General features: G+C 52.5%; 1 protein-coding gene across 1 annotated transcript in view; it reads right to left on the reverse strand.

Moving 5' to 3' along the window:
* Window positions 1-18,311, reverse strand: part of slc18a1 (solute carrier family 18 member A1) — a 48,732-nt gene that overhangs the window by 18,595 nt on the left and 11,826 nt on the right. The window contains exons 3-6 of the mRNA XM_078428716.1: window positions 17,367-17,682; window positions 13,669-13,727; window positions 8,430-8,513; window positions 906-998 (exon numbers count right to left, since the gene is read on the reverse strand). Of these exons, the coding sequence (XP_078284842.1) occupies window positions 906-998; window positions 8,430-8,513; window positions 13,669-13,727; window positions 17,367-17,682 (552 nt within the window). The remainder of the gene's footprint in view (window positions 1-905; window positions 999-8,429; window positions 8,514-13,668; window positions 13,728-17,366; window positions 17,683-18,311) is intronic.

Here is an 18,311-nt window from a genome sequence, read left to right on the forward strand (position 1 = left end):
CGAACGGCGGGTTTTGCTTACTAAAATGGCGGACGTTACACTCCTTTGCGTACTACACTTCAGTAGAGGCGATTTCAATGGAGTGGTTCATCTTGCTCCTCTAGTATCTTTGGTTTCTACACCTCTAAGCGGTCTTGCTTCGATAGGAATCTCATGGGAAAACTCTGCATCCAGCCTCTCTCATTCCTCCTCCCCCCTCCTCGCTCTCTCTTCCTCTCACATTCCCCCTTCATCCTCCTTCTTTCTCACACTCCCCCTTTCATCCCTCTCTTCCATTCCTACCCCTTTTCTCAATCTCCTCTTCACTTCTTGTCTGTCTGTCATTCCTCCTGCTCTTCTCCTCCTCTCCTCCCATTCCTTCCCCACCCACCTCACTCCCCTCCCCTCCACCTCCCTCCCCCTGCCCTCCTTCCTCTTCCCACCCCGTCCAATTCCATTCCCAATTCCCCTCCATCTCTCTCCCAACACCCCACCTTATCTCCTTCCCTCTCTTCTCCTGCCCTTCCACTTCCCATCAACTCAACTTTCAAGTCCCCCTTTCCCCCTCCCCCTCCCCGCAGATGTGCCAGGTGTGCCAGGTGTGCCAGGTGTGCCATTTTATTGAGCCCCCTTACGGAGAAGCACACGTTATAATATTTGGCATCACAAAATGCTGGAGTAACTCAGCGGGTCAGGCCCCCTCCCCTGACATCAGTCTGAAGAAGGGTCTCGACCCGAAACGTCGCCCATTCCTTCTCTCCTGAGATGCTGCCTGACCCGCTGAGTTACTCCAGCATTTTGTGATACCTTCGACTTGTACCAGCATCTGCAGTTATTTTCCTGCTTATAATATTTGGTCCTTTTTGCCCCCCCCCCCAAAATATCTGTCCTTACTTCAATCCTGTTGCAGGGAGGAAATGACTTACTGAGGACACCCAGAGCAACCCCTCCCAGGGCTATTCCAATGGCTTTGCCTCTCTCATCATCATCGGTGTAATTACTGGCCAGCATTCCCAAGCCTGCAAGGATAGAAACCATGAGTCACACAAACATGAACTAGATAGAGCTCTTCAGGATAGCGGAGTCAGGGGGTATGGGGAGAAGGCAGGAACGGGGCACTGATTGAGAATGATCAGCCATGATCACATTGAATGGTGGTGCTGGCTCGAAGGGCCGAATGGCCTACTCCTGCACCTATTGTCTATTGTCTATTCAGTCAGAGAGTTGTAAATCTGTGGAATTCACTGCCTCAGAAGGCAGTGGAGGCCAAATCTCTGAATGCATTCAAGAGAGAACTAAACATCAATCCTCAACGAGAAACAAAGCAACTTCACCTCATGGATTGATGTTCTCAGTGTCTTTATCCACTTTCATTTCCCTTCGAGCTTGTATACGCTGGAATTTAGAAGGATGAGAGGAGATCTTATCGAAACATATAAGATTATTAAGGGATTGGACACGTTAGAGGCAGGAAACATGTTCCCAATGTTGGGGGAGTCCAGAACCAGGGGCCCCAGTTTAAGAATAAAGGGTAGGCCATTTAGAACTGAGATGAGGAAAAACTTTTTCACTCAGAGAGTTGTAAATCTGTGGAATTCTCTGCCTCAGAAGGCAGTGGAGGCCAATTCTCTGGATGCTTTCAAGAGAGAGCTAGATAGAGCTCTTAAAGATGGCGGAGTCAGGGAGAATGGGGAGAAGGCAGGAACGGGGTACTGATTGTGAATGATCAGCCATGATCACATTGAATGGTGGTGCTGGCTCGAAGGGCCGAATAGCCTACTCCCTGTCTGTTGTCTGTTGAGCTACAGTGAGTGAGTTGCCTCAGCTCCCGTTCATTCAAAGCTCTGATCATTTGTGACTGTTGACCAGTCTTCATCAGGATAGACACAAAATGCTGGAGTAACTCAGCGGGTCAGGCAGCATCTCTGGAGAGAAGGAATGGGTGACGTTTCGGGTCGAGGCCCTTCTTCAGTTTTCCATGCTGACTTACTCCAGCATTTTGTGTCTATCTCATAGTGACATGGAGCTGTGCAGCTCGGAAACAGGCTCTCCAACCCACGTTGTCCATGCCGGAGGTGGTAGTGCATGTCGGCACAAACGACGTCGGAAAGAAGGGGATGGATATTCTTCAGCGTGACTTTAGAGAGCTCGGAAAAATGCTGAAAAGCAGGACCTACAGGGTGGTCATCTCCGGTTTGCTTCCAGTTCCTCGTGCTGGCGAGAGCAGGAACAGGGAGATACAGGACCTGAATGTGTGGCTGAGGAGCTGGTGCAGGGGGCAGGGATTTAGATTCATAGACCACTGGGATCTGTTTTGGGGTAAGGGGGAATTGTACAAAAGGGACAGGTTGCACCTTCACAGGCGGGGGACTAGCATTCTGGCAGGCAGGTTTGCCACTGCTACACGGGTGGTTTAAAACTAAATAGTGGGGGGGGGGGGGGGGGGGGGGTCAAATGGGACAGTCAAGGATGGAGTTAAAGGGAAAGAGAGTAAAGGGATAGTTAATGACCCCAGAATTAACGGGAAAGAAAGCTCACAAAGGGATAGGAGAGTATGGCCAAGTGTAATAGGGATCGGTGTGAAAGGTGAGATGAGTAAGGAATTAAAAGTATTGTATATGAATGCGCGAAGTATAAGAAGTAAAGTAGATGAGCTTGAGGCTGTTAGAGATTGGTAGACATGACATTGTGGGGATTACAGAGACGTGGCTGCAAGAGGATCGGGCCTGGGAACTTAATATTCAGGGTTATACATCCTATAGAAAGGACAGGCAGGTGAGCAGAGGTGGTGGGGTAGCTCTGTCGGCGAGGGACGAAATTTAGTCCCTTGCGAAGGGTGACATAGGGACTGACGAGGTTGAGTCACTGTGGATAGAGTTGAGGAATTGTAACGGCAAGAAGACATTAATTGGAATTATCTACAGACCCCCAAATAGTAGCCCAGATGTAGGGTGTACGTTGCAGCAGGAGTTAAAACTGGCATGTAACAAAGGTAATGCCACTGTGGTGATGGGCGATTTCAATATGCAGGAAAATCAGGTTGCTTCTGGACCCCAAGAAAGAGAGTTTGTAGAGTGCCTCCGAGATGGATTCTTAGAGCAGCTTGTAATGGAGCCTACCAGAGAAAAGGCAATTCTGGATTTGGTGTTGTTCAATGAACCAGATTTGATAAGAGAACTCGTGGTAAAGGAACCGCTTGGAGGTAATGATCAAAATATGATTAGTTTTAATCTGCAATTTGAGAGGGAGAAGGTTAAATCAGAAGTGTCAGTGATGCAGTTGAACAAAGGGGACTATGAAGGCATGAGAGAGGAGCTGGCCAAGGTCGACTGGAAAGGGATCCTAGCAGGAATGACGGTGGAACAGCAATGGCATGAATTTCTGGGCACAATACGGAAGACGCAGGATCATTTCATTCCAAAGAGGAAAAAAGATTCTAAGGGGAGAAGGAGGCAACCGTGGCTGACAAGGGAAGTTAGGGATGGAATAAAACGAAAAGAAAAGATGTATAACACAGCAAAGAGTAGCGGGAAGCCAGAGGATTGGGAAACTTTCATAGGACAACAGAAGGTAACAAAACGGGCAATACGGGCTGAAAAGATGAAGTACGAGGGGAAGCTGGCCAAGAATATAAAGAAGGACAGTAAAAGCTTCTTTTGATATGTTAAGAGAAAAAGAGTAGCAATGTCAAATGTGGGTCCCTTGAAGGCAGACACGGATGAAATTATTATGGGTAACAAGGAAATGGCAGAATAGTTGAACAGGTACTTCGAATCTGTCTTCACTAAGGAAGACAAAAACAATCTCCCAGATGTACTGGAGGACAGAGGATCTAGGGGGGTAGAGGAACTGAAAGAAATTTTCATTAGGTGAGAAATAGTATTGGGTAGACTAATGGGACTGAAAGATGGTAAATCCCCAGGGCCTGATGGTCTGCATCCCAGGGTCCTCAGGGAGGTGGCTCTAGAAATAGTGGACGCATTGGTGATCATTTTCCAATGTTCAATAGATTCGGGATCAGTTCCTGTGGATTGGAGGATAGCTAATGTTATCCCACTTTTCAAGAAAGGAGCGAGAGAGAAAACTGGGAATTACAGACCAGTTAGCCTGACTTCGGTGGTGGGAAAGATGCTAGAGTCAATTATTAAAGAGGTAATAACGGTGCATTTGGATAGCAGTAAAAAGGATAAGTCCAAGTCAGCATGGATTTATGAAAGGGAAATCATGCATGACTAATCTTCTGGAATTTTTTGAGGACGTGACAAGTAAAATGGACGTGACAAGTAAAATGGATGAAGGGGAGCCAGTGGATGTAGATTGATCCCTGGGATGGCGGGACTGACATATGAGGAAAGATTGAAAAGACTAGGCTTGTATTCACTGGAGTTTGAAGGATGAGAGGGGATCTTATAGAAACATATAAAATTATAAAAGGACATGACAAGCTAGATGCAGGAAAAATGTTCCCAATGTTGGGTGAGTCCAGAACCAGGGGCCACAGTCTTAGAATAAAGGGGAGGCCATTTAAAACTGAGGTGAGAAAAAACTTTTTCACCCAGAGAGTTGTGAATTTGTGGAACTCTCTGCCACAGAGGGCAGTGGAAGCCAAATCACTGGATGGATTTAAGAGAGAGTTAGACAGAGCTTTAGGGGCTAGTGGAATCAAGGGATAGGGGAGAAGGCAGGCACGGGTTATTGATTGGGGACGATCAGCCATGATCACAATGAATGGCGGTGCTGGCTCGAAGGGCCGAATGGCCTCCTTCTGCACATATTTTCTATGTTTCTATGTTTCTATGTTTCTATGCCGACCAAGTTGGCATTCTGGGCTAGTTCCTTTTGCCTTCAATAGACAATGACTTCTTCAGCTGGCGCCATGTTTGTACTCAATACCCTTCCCGTTGAAGCAAGCCAGCCAAACCACTCCTTCAGGGAACCAAGCACATGCAGTCTGAAGAAGGGTCTCGACCCCAAACGTCACCCATTCCTTCTCTCCCGAGATGCTGCTGACCTGCTGAGTTACTCCAGCATTTTATGAATAACACGCTTGGGACGTTATGTTAAGATTTGGGACGTTATGTTACGGTGGCGCAGTGGTAGAGTTGCTGCCTTACAGCGTTTGCAGCGCCGGAGACCCGGGTTCGATCCCGACTACGGGCGCCGTCTGTACGGAGTTTGTACGTTCTCCCCGTGACCACGTGGGTTTTCTCCAAAATTTTCGATTTCCTCCCACACTCCAAAGACGGACAGCTATGTAGATTAATTGGCTTGGTATAAGTGTAAACTGCCCCTAGTGTGTGTAGGATAGTGTTAATGTGCGGGGATCGCTGGTCGCCGTGGACTCTGTAGGCCAAAGGGCCTGTTTCCGCGCTGTATCTCTAATCTAAACTAAACAGCTGTGTAGGATGTTGAGGAGACTGCACCTGGAATATTGTGTGCAGTTGTGATTGCCGTAATGCAGGAAGAATGCGAGTAAACTAGATTCACAAAGGCGTTGGCAGGACTGCTAGGCCTGAATTATAAGGAGAGACTGGATAGGCAGGAATAGTTTTTTCTGGTCGCAGGAGGCTGAGGGGTGACCTTATAGAAATGTATTTAATCGTCAGTGGCACAGGTAAGATGATTGTCACCATTTTGTTTCCAAGGGTAGGGGAATATTAAATTAGAAGGCAGAGTTTTAAGGTGCTCGGGGAAAGATTTAAACGGGACTTGCGAAGCACAGTGGTTCTATGGAACGAACTGCCAGAGGAAGTGTTAGAGGCAGCTGGAATCATGCCATTTAAATGGTAGTTGGAGAGGTACATGGTTAGGAAAGAGTTGGGCGGATGAGGACCAAACACAGACAAGTGGGTCAAGCTCAGAAAAGCACCTTGTTTGGTATGGACGTTGGTCCAAAGGGCCGGTTTCTGTGCCGTATAACTCTATGATTCTTCTAGAATATAGAACATTCAGCACTGCCACACAGGAATAGGCCCTTTGGCCCACAATGGCCCATACCAAACATGATGCCGTTAAACTCATCTCCTCTGCCTGCATCTGATCCATACTCCATCAATCCCTGCGCATCCATATGCCTATCTACCTGCCTCTTAAATACCACTATCGTATCCACCTCCACCACCACCCTTGCCATATGTTCCAGGCACCGACCACCGTGGGGCCATGGACTTACCCTCGGAGCCTGCGATCCCTTGCCCGGGATCGACGCTCCAACTGCGGCCTGCGGATTTCAACACCGAGGAGCTCGCAGTCTCGGGTAGAGACCCATGTCGGGAAGCTAACAAGCCGCAGGAGGTTCGACCAGCCCCGACCTGGGGTCCGATCGCCAAGGGCGGGGGAGCTGAGACCCCCCCGATGCAGGAGCTTGATCGCCCCGACGCGGTGGGCCCGAACGCCAGCTACAGGAGTCAAGATCGTCCCGACAACTGAAGTCTCGAGGCCCCCGACCGCGGGAGGACAAAGAAGGGAAGAGATTTAACTTTTCTTTCGCCTTCCATCACAGTGAGGAATGTGGAGGAGTTACTGTGGTAGATGTTTATGTCAAAATGCATTTTGTGTGTCTTGTTGCTTTTTATTGGTGTGACTGTATGGCTTAAGGATAGCGGAGTCAGGGGGTATGGGGGTATGGGGAGGAACGGCCATGATCACATTGAATCAGGGCCCAGTTGTACAGGGCCCTAGTGAGACCGCACCTGGAGTACTGTGTGCAGTTTTGGTCTCCAAATTTGAGGACGGATATTCTTGCTATTGAGGGCGTGCAGCGTAGGTTTACTAGGTTAATTCCCGGAATGGCAGGACTGTCGTATGTTGAAAGACTGGAGCGACTAGGTTGGTATACACTGGAATTTAGAAGGATGAGAGGAGATCTTATCAAAACGTATAAGATTATTAAGGGGTTGGACACGTTAGAGGCAGGAAACATGTTCCCAATGTTGGGGGAGTCCAGAACAAGGGGCCACAGTTTAAGAATAAGGGGTAGGCCATTTAGAACAGAGATGAGGAAAAACCTTTTCAGTCAGAGTTGTGAATCTGTGGAATTCTCTGCCTCAGAAGGCAGTGGAGGTCAATTCTCTGAATGCATTCAAGAGAGAGCTAGATAGAGCTCTTAAGGATAGCGGAGTCAGGGGGTATGGGGAGAAGGCAGGAATGGGGTACTGATTGAGAATGATCAGCCATGATCACATTGAATGGTGGTGCTGGCTCGAAGGGCCGAATGGCCTCCTCCTGCACCTATTGTCTATTGTCTATTGTCTAAATCAAATTCCTCGTATGTTGCAAAACATACTTGGCTAATAAAGTATGATTGTGATTATGATGATTGTGATCTAAATGCATCTTAAATGTCACTATTGTATCATTAGGATGAGCCCAGTTTGCCAACTTGTTGAGCATGGTTAAGATGGACCAGAGGGCTTGTTTTTGTAATGACCAGATCTATGACTTAGTTGACCAGAGTTTCTAATCTCCAGGGATCTGCTTTTGAAAACTCAGATGAGTCCTCTGTCACTGTCCTGGACAAACCTGGTGTCCACCTGGCTGCCTGTGGTGACCAGTTAACGTCTGAACTCTTGCTTGCCTCCAAACCCATGGTCATGGCACATGAGTTTCCTCTCTAATTACTCTGACTGTGGTGTAGTTATTGGCTGAACTTCCAGCCTGCTTTCTCAGTTTCATTATCATTCCTCCATTTCACAAACTCGTTTATGCGACGACTTCCGTCTCTTACATGCACTCTTTGCCTGAATGCGGTTCTGAATTCATCAACATCCTCCGTAAATTGCCCTGAACACGTGGGGAGTGAATGAGAAAGTGGGAGTAGCATGGAACTAGTGTGAACGGGTGATAGATGGTCTAAAGACAATAGACAATAGGTGCAGGAGGAGGCCATTTGGCCCTTCGAACCAGCACCGCCATTCAATGTGATCATGGCTGATCATTCTCAATCAGTACCCCGTTCCTGCCTTCTCCCCATACCCCCTGACTCCGCTATCCTTAAGAGCTCTATCTAGCTCTCTCTTGAATGCATTCAGAGAATTGGCCTCCACTGCCTTCTGAGGCAGAAAATTCCACAGATTCACAACTCTCTGACTGAAAAAGTTTTTCCTCATCTCAGTTCTAAATGGCCTACCCCTTATTCTTAAACTGTGGCCGCTGGTTCTGGACTCCCCCAACATTGGGAACATGTTTCCTGCCTCTAACGTGTCCAACCCCTTAATAATCTTATACGTTTCGATAAGATCCCCTCTCATCCTTCTAAATTCCAGTGTATACAAGCCTAGTCGCTCCAGTCTTTCAACATATGACATCCCTGCCATTCCGGGAATTAACCTAGTAAACCTACGCTGCACGCCCTGGTCGGTGCGGACCCGGTGGGCCGAAGGGCCTGTTTCCTTGCTGTGTCTTTCAATCAATCTAAAACCTAGAGAATTCATCAACGTTGATCGAAATACCTGCCACAGAGGAACACGACGAGCCAATTCCTTGCAGAGCCCGAGCGACAAATAGCTGGATGTAGGTGTTGGAGAAAGCGTACACTGTCGACACGATGCGTGGGGTTTACATGTAGGAAGAAGCAGAATATGAATGAGCTTTCAGAACACCACATATGGCGGAAGTGGCGGTGCTGCCCTGCAGCTGCGGCTCGCTCACCGGCAGCCTGTTTGTCTTTCTTCTTTCTTTGTCTATTTGTTAGTGTTAGATGTAAAAAATAGCCTATCGTTAGCTGTGTATATGTGGGGGGTGGGGGAAACCTTTTAAAAAATCGTATCTCCATTTGCGCTAAAAGAAATTTTTTAACACGGGGCCTTCCATCGCCCGGTGCGACTCGGCCGCTGGACTTAACAGTGCCCGGTGTGGCTCGGCCACGGGGCCTTCCATCGCCCAGTACGGCCGCGGGACGGTTCAGCGCCAGGTGCGGCTCGGCCGCGGGGCCTTCCAACGCCCGGCGCGGCTCGGCTCGGCCGCGGGACTTTACATCACTGGTGCGGCTCGGCCGCGGGGTCTTCCATCGCCCAGCGCGGCTCGGCAGCGGGACCTAACATCGCCCGGCACGGCTCGGCCGCGGGACCTAACATCGCCCGGCACGGCTCAGCCGCGGGACTTTACATCGCTGGTGCGGCTCGGCCGCGGGACTTTACATTGCTGGTGCGGCTCGGCCGCGGGGCCTTCCATCGCCCGGCGCGGCTCGGCCGCGGGACTTAGCTGCGCTTGGTACGGCCGCGGGGCCTTCCATCGCCCGGCTCGGCCGCGGGATGTTTCATCGCCCGGTGCAGCTCGGCCGCGGGGACTTGGGCGTGGGGAAGAGAGGGGAAGTTTTGTTGCCTCCATCACAGTGAGGGGGTGTTTGGAGTCACTGTGATGGATGTTTGTGTTGGGGTCGGGTGTCTTGTGTTTCTTTTTTTTGTGTGACTGCTGGTAACGTAATTTTGTTCGGTACCTCGGTACCGAATGACAAATAAAGCTCTGTATTCTGTATTCTGTATTCTGTATATTTTTCCACATCGCAGACGGGCGGCACGGTGGCGCAGTGGCTGCCTCACAGCGCCAGAGACCCGACTTCTATCCTGACCACGGGAACTGTCTGTATGGAGTTTGTACCTTCTCCCTGTGACCCGTGTGGGTTTTATCCGGGTGCTCCGGATAAAACTGGCTTTGGTAAAATTGTAAGTCGTCCCTGGTGTGTGTAGGAGAGAGCTCGTGCGTGCGGAACGCTGGTCGGCGTGGATTCGGCGGGACGAAGGGACCGTATCTGTGCACCATCTCTCAACTAAAACAAAAGGAACTAAACCAAAGGATTTGTTCTCCTCGTTTTTACAGCGAGATCCTGAACTTGCTTGGCGGATCAATGCAATATTATTATGATGTTCATCAGCCCCTCTCTCCACTATCCCCCACCCCCTACCAGCCCCCTCTCTCCACTATCCCCCCTCCCCCTACCAGCCCCCTCTCTCCACTGTCCCCCTCCCCCTACCAGCCCCCTCTGTCCCCCCACCCCCTACCAGCCCCCTCTCTCCACTGTCCCCCTCCCCCTACCAGCCCCCTCTGTCCCCCCACCCCCTACCAGCCCCCTCTCTCCACTGTCCCCCTCCCCCTACCAGCCCCCTCTCTCCACTATCCCCCCTCCCCCTACCAGCCCCCTCTCTCCACTGTCCCCCTCCCCCTACCAGCCCCCTCTGTCCCCCCACCCCCTACCAGCCCCCTCTCTCCACTATCCCCCCTCCCCCTACCAGCCCCCTCCCTCCACTGTCCCCCCTCCCCCTACCAGCCCCCTCCCTCCACTGTCCCCCCTCCCCCTACCAGCCCCCTCTCTCCACTGTCCCCCCTCCCCCTACCAGCCCCCTCTCTCCACTATCCCCCCTCCCCCTACCAGCCCCCTCTCTCCACTATCCCCACCCCCTACCAGCCCCCTCTGTCCCCCCACCCCTACCAGCCCCCTCTCTCCACTGTCCCCCTCCCCCTACCAGCCCCCTCTGTCCCCCCACCCCTACCAGCCCCCTCTCTCCACTATCCCCCCTCCCCCTACCAGCCCCCTCTCTCCACTATCCCCCCTCCCCCTACCAGCCCCCTCTCTCCACTATCCCCCACCCCTACCAGCCCCCTCTCTCCACTATCCCCCCTCCCCCTACCAGCCCCCTCTCTCCACTGTCCCCCCTCCCCCTACCAGCCCCCTCTCTCCACTATCCCCCCTCCCCCTACCAGCCCCCTCCCTCCACTGTCCCCCCTCCCCCTACCAGCCCCCTCCCTCCACTGTCCCCCCTCCCCCTACCAGCCCCCTCTCTCCACTGTCCCCCCTCCCCCTACCAGCCCCCTCTCTCCACTGTCCCCCCTCCCCCTACCAGCCCCCTCTCTCCACTGTCCCCCCTCCCCCTACCAGCCCCCTCTCTCCACTGTCCCCCCTCCCCCTACCAGCCCCCTCTCTCCACTATCCCCCACCCCAACCAGCCCCCTCTCTCCACTATCCCCCCTCCCCCTACCAGCCCCCTCTCTCCACTATCCCCCACCCCTACCAGCCCCCTCTCTCCACTGTCCCCCCTCCCCCTACCAGCCCCCTCTGTCCCCCCACCCCTACCAGCCCCCTCCCTCCACTGTCCCCCCTCCCCCTACCAGCCCCCTCTCTCCACTATCCCCCACCCCTACCAGTCCCCTCTCTCCACTATCCCCCACCCCTACCAGCCCCCTCTCTCCACTATCCCCCCTCCCCCTACCAGCCCCCTCTCTCCACTGTCCCCCCTCCCCCTACCAGCCCCCTCTCTCCACTGTCCCCCCTCCCCCTACCAGCCCCCTCCCTCCACTGTCCCCCCTCCCCCTACCAGCCCCCTCCCTCCACTGTCCCCCCTCCCCCTACCAGCCCCCTCTCTCCACTGTCCCCCCACCCCCTACCAGCCCCCTCCACTATCCCCCACCCCTACCAGCCCCCTCTCTCCACTGTCCCCCCTCCCCTACCAGCCCCCTCCCTCCACTGTCCCCCCTCCCCCTACCAGCCCCCTCTCTCCACTGTCCCCCCTCCCCCTACCAGCCCCCTCCCTCCACTGTCCCCCCTCCCCCTACCAGCCCCCTCTCTCCACTGTCCCCCCTCCCCCTACCAGCCCCCTCTCTCCACTGTCTCCCCGCCCCCTACCAGCCCCCTCTCTCCACTGTCCCCCCGCCCCCTACCAGCCCCCTCTCTCCACTGTCTCCCCGCCCCCTACCAGCCCCCTCTCTCCACTGTCCCCCCTCCCCCTACCACCCCTCTCTCTCCACTGTCCCCCCACCCCCTACCAGCCCCCTCCCTCCACTGTCCCCCCTCCCCCTACCAGCCCCCTCTCTCCACTGTCCCCCCTCCCCCTACCAGCCCCCTCTCTCCACTGTCCCCCCTCCCCCTACCAGCCCCCTCTCTCCACTGTCTCCCCGCCCCCTACCAGCCCCCTCTCTCCACTGTCCCCCCTCCCCCTACCAGCCCCCTCCCTCCACTGTCCCCCCTCCCCCTACCACCCCTCTCTCTCCACTGTCCCCCCTCCCCCTACCACCCCTCTCTCTCCACTGTCCCCCCTCCCCCTACCAGCCCCCTCTCTCCACTATCCCCCACCCCTACCAGCCCCCTCTCTCCACTATCCCCCCTCCCCCTACCAGCCCCCTCTCTCCACTATCCCCCCTCCCCCTACCAGCCCCCTCTCTCCACTGTCCCCCCTCCCCCTACCAGCCCCCTCCCTCCACTGTCCCCCCTCCCCCTACCAGCCCCCTCTCTCCACTGTCCCCCCTCCCCCTACCAGCCCCCTCTCTCCACTGTCCCCCCTCCCCCTACCAGCCCCCTCTCTCCACTATCCCCCCTCCCCCTACCAGCCCCCTCTCTCCACTATCCCCCACCCCAACCAGCCCCCTCTCTCCACTATCCCCCCTCCCCCTACCAGCCCCCTCTGTCCCCCCACCCCTACCAGCCCCCTCCCTCCACTGTCCCCCCTCCCCTACCAGCCCCCTCCCTCCACTGTCCCCCCTCCCCCTACCAGCCCCCTCTCTCCACTGTCCCCCCACCCCCTACCAGCCCCCTCCACTATCCCCCACCCCTACCAGCCCCCTCTCTCCACTGTCCCCCCTCCCCCTACCAGCCCCCTCCCTCCACTGTCCCCCCTCCCCCTACCAGCCCCCTCTCTCCACTGTCCCCCCTCCCCCTACCACCCCCTCTCTCCACTGTCCCCCTCCCCCTACCAGCCCCCTCTCTCCACTATCCCCCCTCCCCCTACCAGCCCCCTCTCTCCACTGTCTCCCCGCCCCTACCAGCCCCCTCTCTCCACTGTCCCCCCTCCCCCTACCAGCCCCCTCCCTCCACTGTCCCCCCTCCCCCTACCAGCCCCCTCTCTCCACTGTCCCCCCGCCCCCTACCAGCCCCCTCTCTCCACTGTCCCCCCTCCCCTACCACCCCTCTCTCTCCACTGTCCCCCCTCCCCCTACCAGCCCCCTCCCTCCACTGTCCCCCCTCCCCCTACCACCCCTCTCTCTCCACTGTCCCCCCTCCCCCTACCAGCCCCCTCCCTCCACTGTCCCCCCTCCCCCTACCACCCCTCTCTCTCCACTGTCCCCCCACCCCCTAACCGCCCCCTCCCTCCTTCACTCATTCCACTCTGCACTGCTGTAGAATCTGTGCAATGCAATGCTGTGATGTGGGGTGAACTATTGTGATCGTCAGCAGCCTTTATAAAGGTTCTCCTGGGCGACCATCACTTGATCTGCATTCAATTCTGCATACTTGCAATCATCTCGAAGATTTGCACTTTGGTCAAAAGCCTCTGGTACAGTGAAGTGAGGGGAGAAGGTAAAAAGGGGCCATGCGGGGCTGGGGAACGATAAGCTTGGAGGCTTCAGGGGGCAGAGAGCTGGATGAGGTGAGATCAGTGATAGTGTTGGAGATTAAAGTCTGGTGTTCGTCAGTGGGGTCATGGTCCAAGAATAAGTAGGAGGAGGTGTCTGAGAGTTGTCGTGGGGAGAAGGTAAAATCAGTCTGAAGAAGGGTCTCGGCCCGAAACGTCACCCATTCCTTCTCTCCTGAGATGCTGCCTGACCTGCTGAGTTACTCCAGCATTTTGTGTCTACCTCTGGTACAGAATCATTTGAAATGTGTTATTTGATGTCATTTGAAAAGCTCCCGGGCAATGTTATTAGCCTCCAGCAATGTCCCGCGCATCACACGAGCTGAATGTCATGCTAGGATCTACTCACTTATTGTGGACACAAATATGATCAGCAAGCCTGCGAACATTGGAGTGTGGTATCCGATTCTGGAAACAAGAAAATAGGTTTTATTCCAAAATTACTGAGAATGACAGAAACCAGCAGAATCCACGCCCCCTGTTGATATTAGAGTAACGTTTACATAGAGTCCTAGAGTGATACAGTGTGGAAACAGGCCCTTCGTCCCAACTTGCCACACCGGCCAACATGTCCCAGCTACACTAATCCCATCTGTCCACATTTGGTCCAGATCCCTCCAAACCTGTCCTATCCGTGTACCTGTCTAATTGTTTCTTAAACGTTGGGATAGTCCCAGCCTCAACTACCTCCTCTGGCAGCTTGTTCTACACACCCACCACCCTCTGTGTGAAAAAGTTACCCCTCAGATTCATATGAAATCTTTTCCCCTTCACCTTGAACCTATGTCCTCTGGTCCTCGAATTCCCCTACTCTGGGCAAGAGACTCTCTGCATCTACCCGATCTATTCCTCTCAAGAGGAATATTGTACTTTATAGATTGTACTTTACATACTGTAGGGTGCTTTTAGATATTGCACTTTATATATTTAGTATGGAGGAAACACCTTTATATACTCCTTAATAGGCCCTTCGACTGGATCAAAACTGGATCAAAACGTTCACAATAAATGGACTGGCCCTGGGAAGTGTGTAGGGCCTAGTGAGTGTAGTTCCAGCATTCCTTGAAAGTTCCTTGAAAGTGGTGTCACATATAGTGGCACGGTGGCGCAGCGGTAGAGTTGCTGCCTTACAGCAAATGCAGCGCCTGAGACCTGAGTTTAATCCTGACTACGGGCGCTGTCTGTACGGAGTTTGTACGTTCTCCCCGTGACCTGCGTGGGTTTTCTCCGAGATCTGCGGTTTCCTCCACACTCCAAAGACGTACAGGTATGTAGGTTAATTGACAGGGTAAATGTAAAAATTGTCCCCAGTGTGTGTAGGATAGTGTTAATGTGCGGGGATCGCTGGGCGATGCGGACTCGGTGGGCCGAAGGGGCCTGTTTCCGCGCTGTATCTCTAAAATCTAAAAATAAATTTAAAAATCTAGACGAGATGGTGAAGAAGACTATTGGCACATTGGCCTTCATCAATCAGGGTATTGAGTGTGGAAGTTGGGGCGTTATGTTACAGTCATACAAGACGTTGGCGAGGCTGCATTTGGAGTTGTTGTGTTCAGTTTTGGTCACCCTGCTATAGAAAGGGTGTTGTTAAGCTGGAATGAGTGCAAAGGAAGATTGACGAGGATGTTGCCAGGACATGAGGGCCTGGGCCATAGGGAGAAACTGGGCAGGCTAGGACTTTATTCCTTGGATTGTATAAGACATGAGGGGAATAGATAGGGTGAATGCATAGTCTTTTACTCAGAGTAGGGAGTGAGGGGGTTGGGGAGAGGGGAGGGGGAGGGGGGGAGGGGAGGGGGAGTGGGGGAGGGGAGGGGGAGGGGGGGAGGGGAGCCGGAGGGGGGGGGGGGGGGGAGGAGAGGGTGCTGCACCAATGCAGGAGAGGTTTGGGCCCAACGGATCCACTTGGTCTAGTAGCATTTAAAAGGCATTTGGACAGGTACATGGATAGGAAAGGTTTCGAGGGATGTGGGCTAAACATGGGCAGGTGGGTCTGGTTTAGATGGGCGAGCGTGGTCAGCATGGGCACGTTAGGCCAAAGGGCCTATTTCCGTGCAGCCTGACTCTATGACTTTATAACTCCATCCCGACTGCCTAAATCTGACGCGTCTTCTTTTTTTCTGACCTGATCCTTGACGTCTCTTGTCAACCAGGGTTCTCTAAGCTCGCCAGCCTTTCCCTTCACCCCTTCAGGAGCATATTGCTCCTGTACTCTTGGCGTCTGATTTCTGAAAGCCTCTGACTTGCCTGCCACCCACTTACCTGCAAACAGACTCACCCCACCGACCTCTGCAAATGCCAGCCTAATGCTTCAAACATCAGCCTCGCTCCAAACCATGACCGTAATTTGTGTTCCAGTCATACCCTTTTCCATGACGGCTTCACTAATAAACATAGCACAAAAAGTAAGGAAATTTGTGTTTGGTAGATTATTTCTTTGTTGTAACAATGCTTCTTGGCAATAAATCTTATACCGTTGGAAAGCCTGTTTATTTCCCTTTTAAATGGTGCCACATTTGTAAGGAACATGCATTTGTGGGATGAGCAGCAGAGCTGAGTATGTGGGTTGCGCCCATGAAAAATCTGCCAAATCTCTGCCAATGCCAAACAGCTTATTCTGCCATTGACTCTTGTTCGGTGTTGTTTGGTGGATTGGATGATTGAAGTCTGAAGAAACAAGACATATTGGCAATTTAACAATTTATTCATTTAATAAACAGGAGCCTCAGTAGCGTGTGGAAGAACCATACACAGCCACAACAGCCTGGCACCTCCTCCTCATGCAGGTCACCAGCCTGGTCACACACTGTTGTGGGATGGCATCCCATTCTTGTCAGCACCTGGGGGTACCAGAAGCTCAAAACAAGAGTCAATAGCAACAGCAGAATAAGCTGTTTGGCATTGGCAGAGAAGATTAGGCAAATTTTTCATGGGCGCAACCCATACACTCAGCTCTGCTGCTCATCCCACAAATGCATGTTCCTTACAAATGTGGCACCATTTAAAAGGGAAATAAACAGGCTTTCCAACGGTATAAGATTTATTGCCAAGAAGCATTGTTACAACAAAGAAATAATCTACCAAACACAAATTTCCTTACTTTTTGTGCTATGTTTAGAATACAGAATCATCGTCACTCATAGAATTACGGTCAATGGTCCTAAAGGCTCCCTCAGTCACTTGCACCACTTCATTGGTGCAGCGGTAGAGTTGCTGCCTTACAGTGAGTACAGCGCCGGAGACCCGGGTTCGATCCTGACTACAGGTGCTGTCTGTACGGAGTTTGTACGTTCTCCCCGTGACCTGCGTGGGTTTCCTCCGAGATCTTCGGTTTCCTCCCACACTCCAAAGACGTACAGGTTTGCAGGTTAATTGGCTGGGCAATTAACCTACAAACCTGGGTAAAAAAAAATTGTCCCTGGTGTGTGTAGGATAGTGTTAATGTGCGGGGATCGCTGGGCGGCGCGGACCCGGTGGGCCGAAGGGCCTGTTTCCGCGCTGTATCTCTAAACTAAACTAAACTAAGAACCAGTTTTGTGCCTCTGTGGCAGGGCCCTCTCTAGACTGATTAAGGAAACTTCACGGATACCTTTAACAACGTCAGCGACTATTTGCGTGCTAGCTACAGAAGCAGATCTACAATCACATATTACAATCGCTCCACACTCTTAAATCTCTAGTTCTCCTCATCTGTGCACTGTGAATGGCTCGATTGTTATCAAGCGTTGTCTTTCCGCTGGCTGGTTAGCACGCCACAGAAGCCTTTCACTGTACCTAGGTACGTGTGACAATAAATTAAACTGACTAAGCTAACTAGCTAACTAGCTCTTGCCTGTGGCAATTGAAGGACCAGAAAATCGGAATGTCCTAGCAATTCAGAGTGAATGAACAAATCCGACTCTGCCCAGTTTTGGCTGCAAGTGGAGATTTGGTATATTGTCATCGAGACCTTCGAGGAGCTGTGGAACTACAGACTGGGACACCAGGCCACGGCACACTGGCGTTTCTGGACATTGTTGCCCAGCTCTCCGCTGCTGTGTCACTCACCTGTTGGTCAGTGGCCCGACAAATGGATTCACCACCAGCTGCACAATGGCTTTGGAAGCAAGTAGCAGTCCCAAGGGAACATTTTCCTCGGCGAGAAAGGAATCATTCCTGGCGCACTGGGCGGGCAACGAGTCAGGAACGTCTGTTGCGTTACTCCATCCAGAGCCTTTGGTCCCAGCCTCAGCCACCGCAGTGCTGCTCTCGAGAGCAGGATCTATGCCAAAGGCAGAGGGCAGAGTGGGTGGCAGCTCCAGGGACGTTGAAGCATTAGATTCTGCTTGATGTTTTTCATACAGAAAAATGGGGATGATGGGCACTGAAATAGAAAGCAAATCACTGCAGTAAACCTGCATTAAACAAGACTCCATTGGCGACAGCATAACCATTACTCTGAAGCAATTTCAGATGGGGTTCACCGTGGGCATCTTTAGGGCAGGCAAGGTGCTCTGTGCATGCAAGACTTTCTTATTTTTGAGAGGACATGAGAAACGTGTTCAGCTTTCTGAATTTTTAGAATGCAGAGGGTCTTTGCAACACTGATGGGATGGCTTTTGGAGACACCTTCTACAGGCGAGGGCAAAATACCGTATTGCATTACCAAGAGGTAAGAGGCGAAAAGTAATGTGTCCGATTAATAGGCTCCCGGATAGAGTCAGGAGTGGGAGGTTGGAGATTTAACCATGATTTCCCTCAGAGATTCTTCCCAGTCCAGTTTTGAAGATGCAAATTTACATTTACATTTACACATGCAAATCAAGGTCAAGGAAGTATAAGAAAATAACTGCAGATGCTGGTACAAATCGAAGGTATTTATTCACAAAATGCTGGAGTAACTCAGCAGGTCAGGCAGCATCTCAGGAGAGATGGAATGGGTGACGTTTCGGGTCGAGGCCCTTCAGTAAAGGAATATCTTTTGTGAATCCCCCCAAAAATTAAACATCAAGA

The sequence above is a fragment of the Rhinoraja longicauda genome, chromosome 36 (genome assembly GCF_053455715.1).
Source record: "Rhinoraja longicauda isolate Sanriku21f chromosome 36, sRhiLon1.1, whole genome shotgun sequence".
Lineage (NCBI taxonomy): Eukaryota > Metazoa > Chordata > Chondrichthyes > Rajiformes > Arhynchobatidae > Rhinoraja > Rhinoraja longicauda.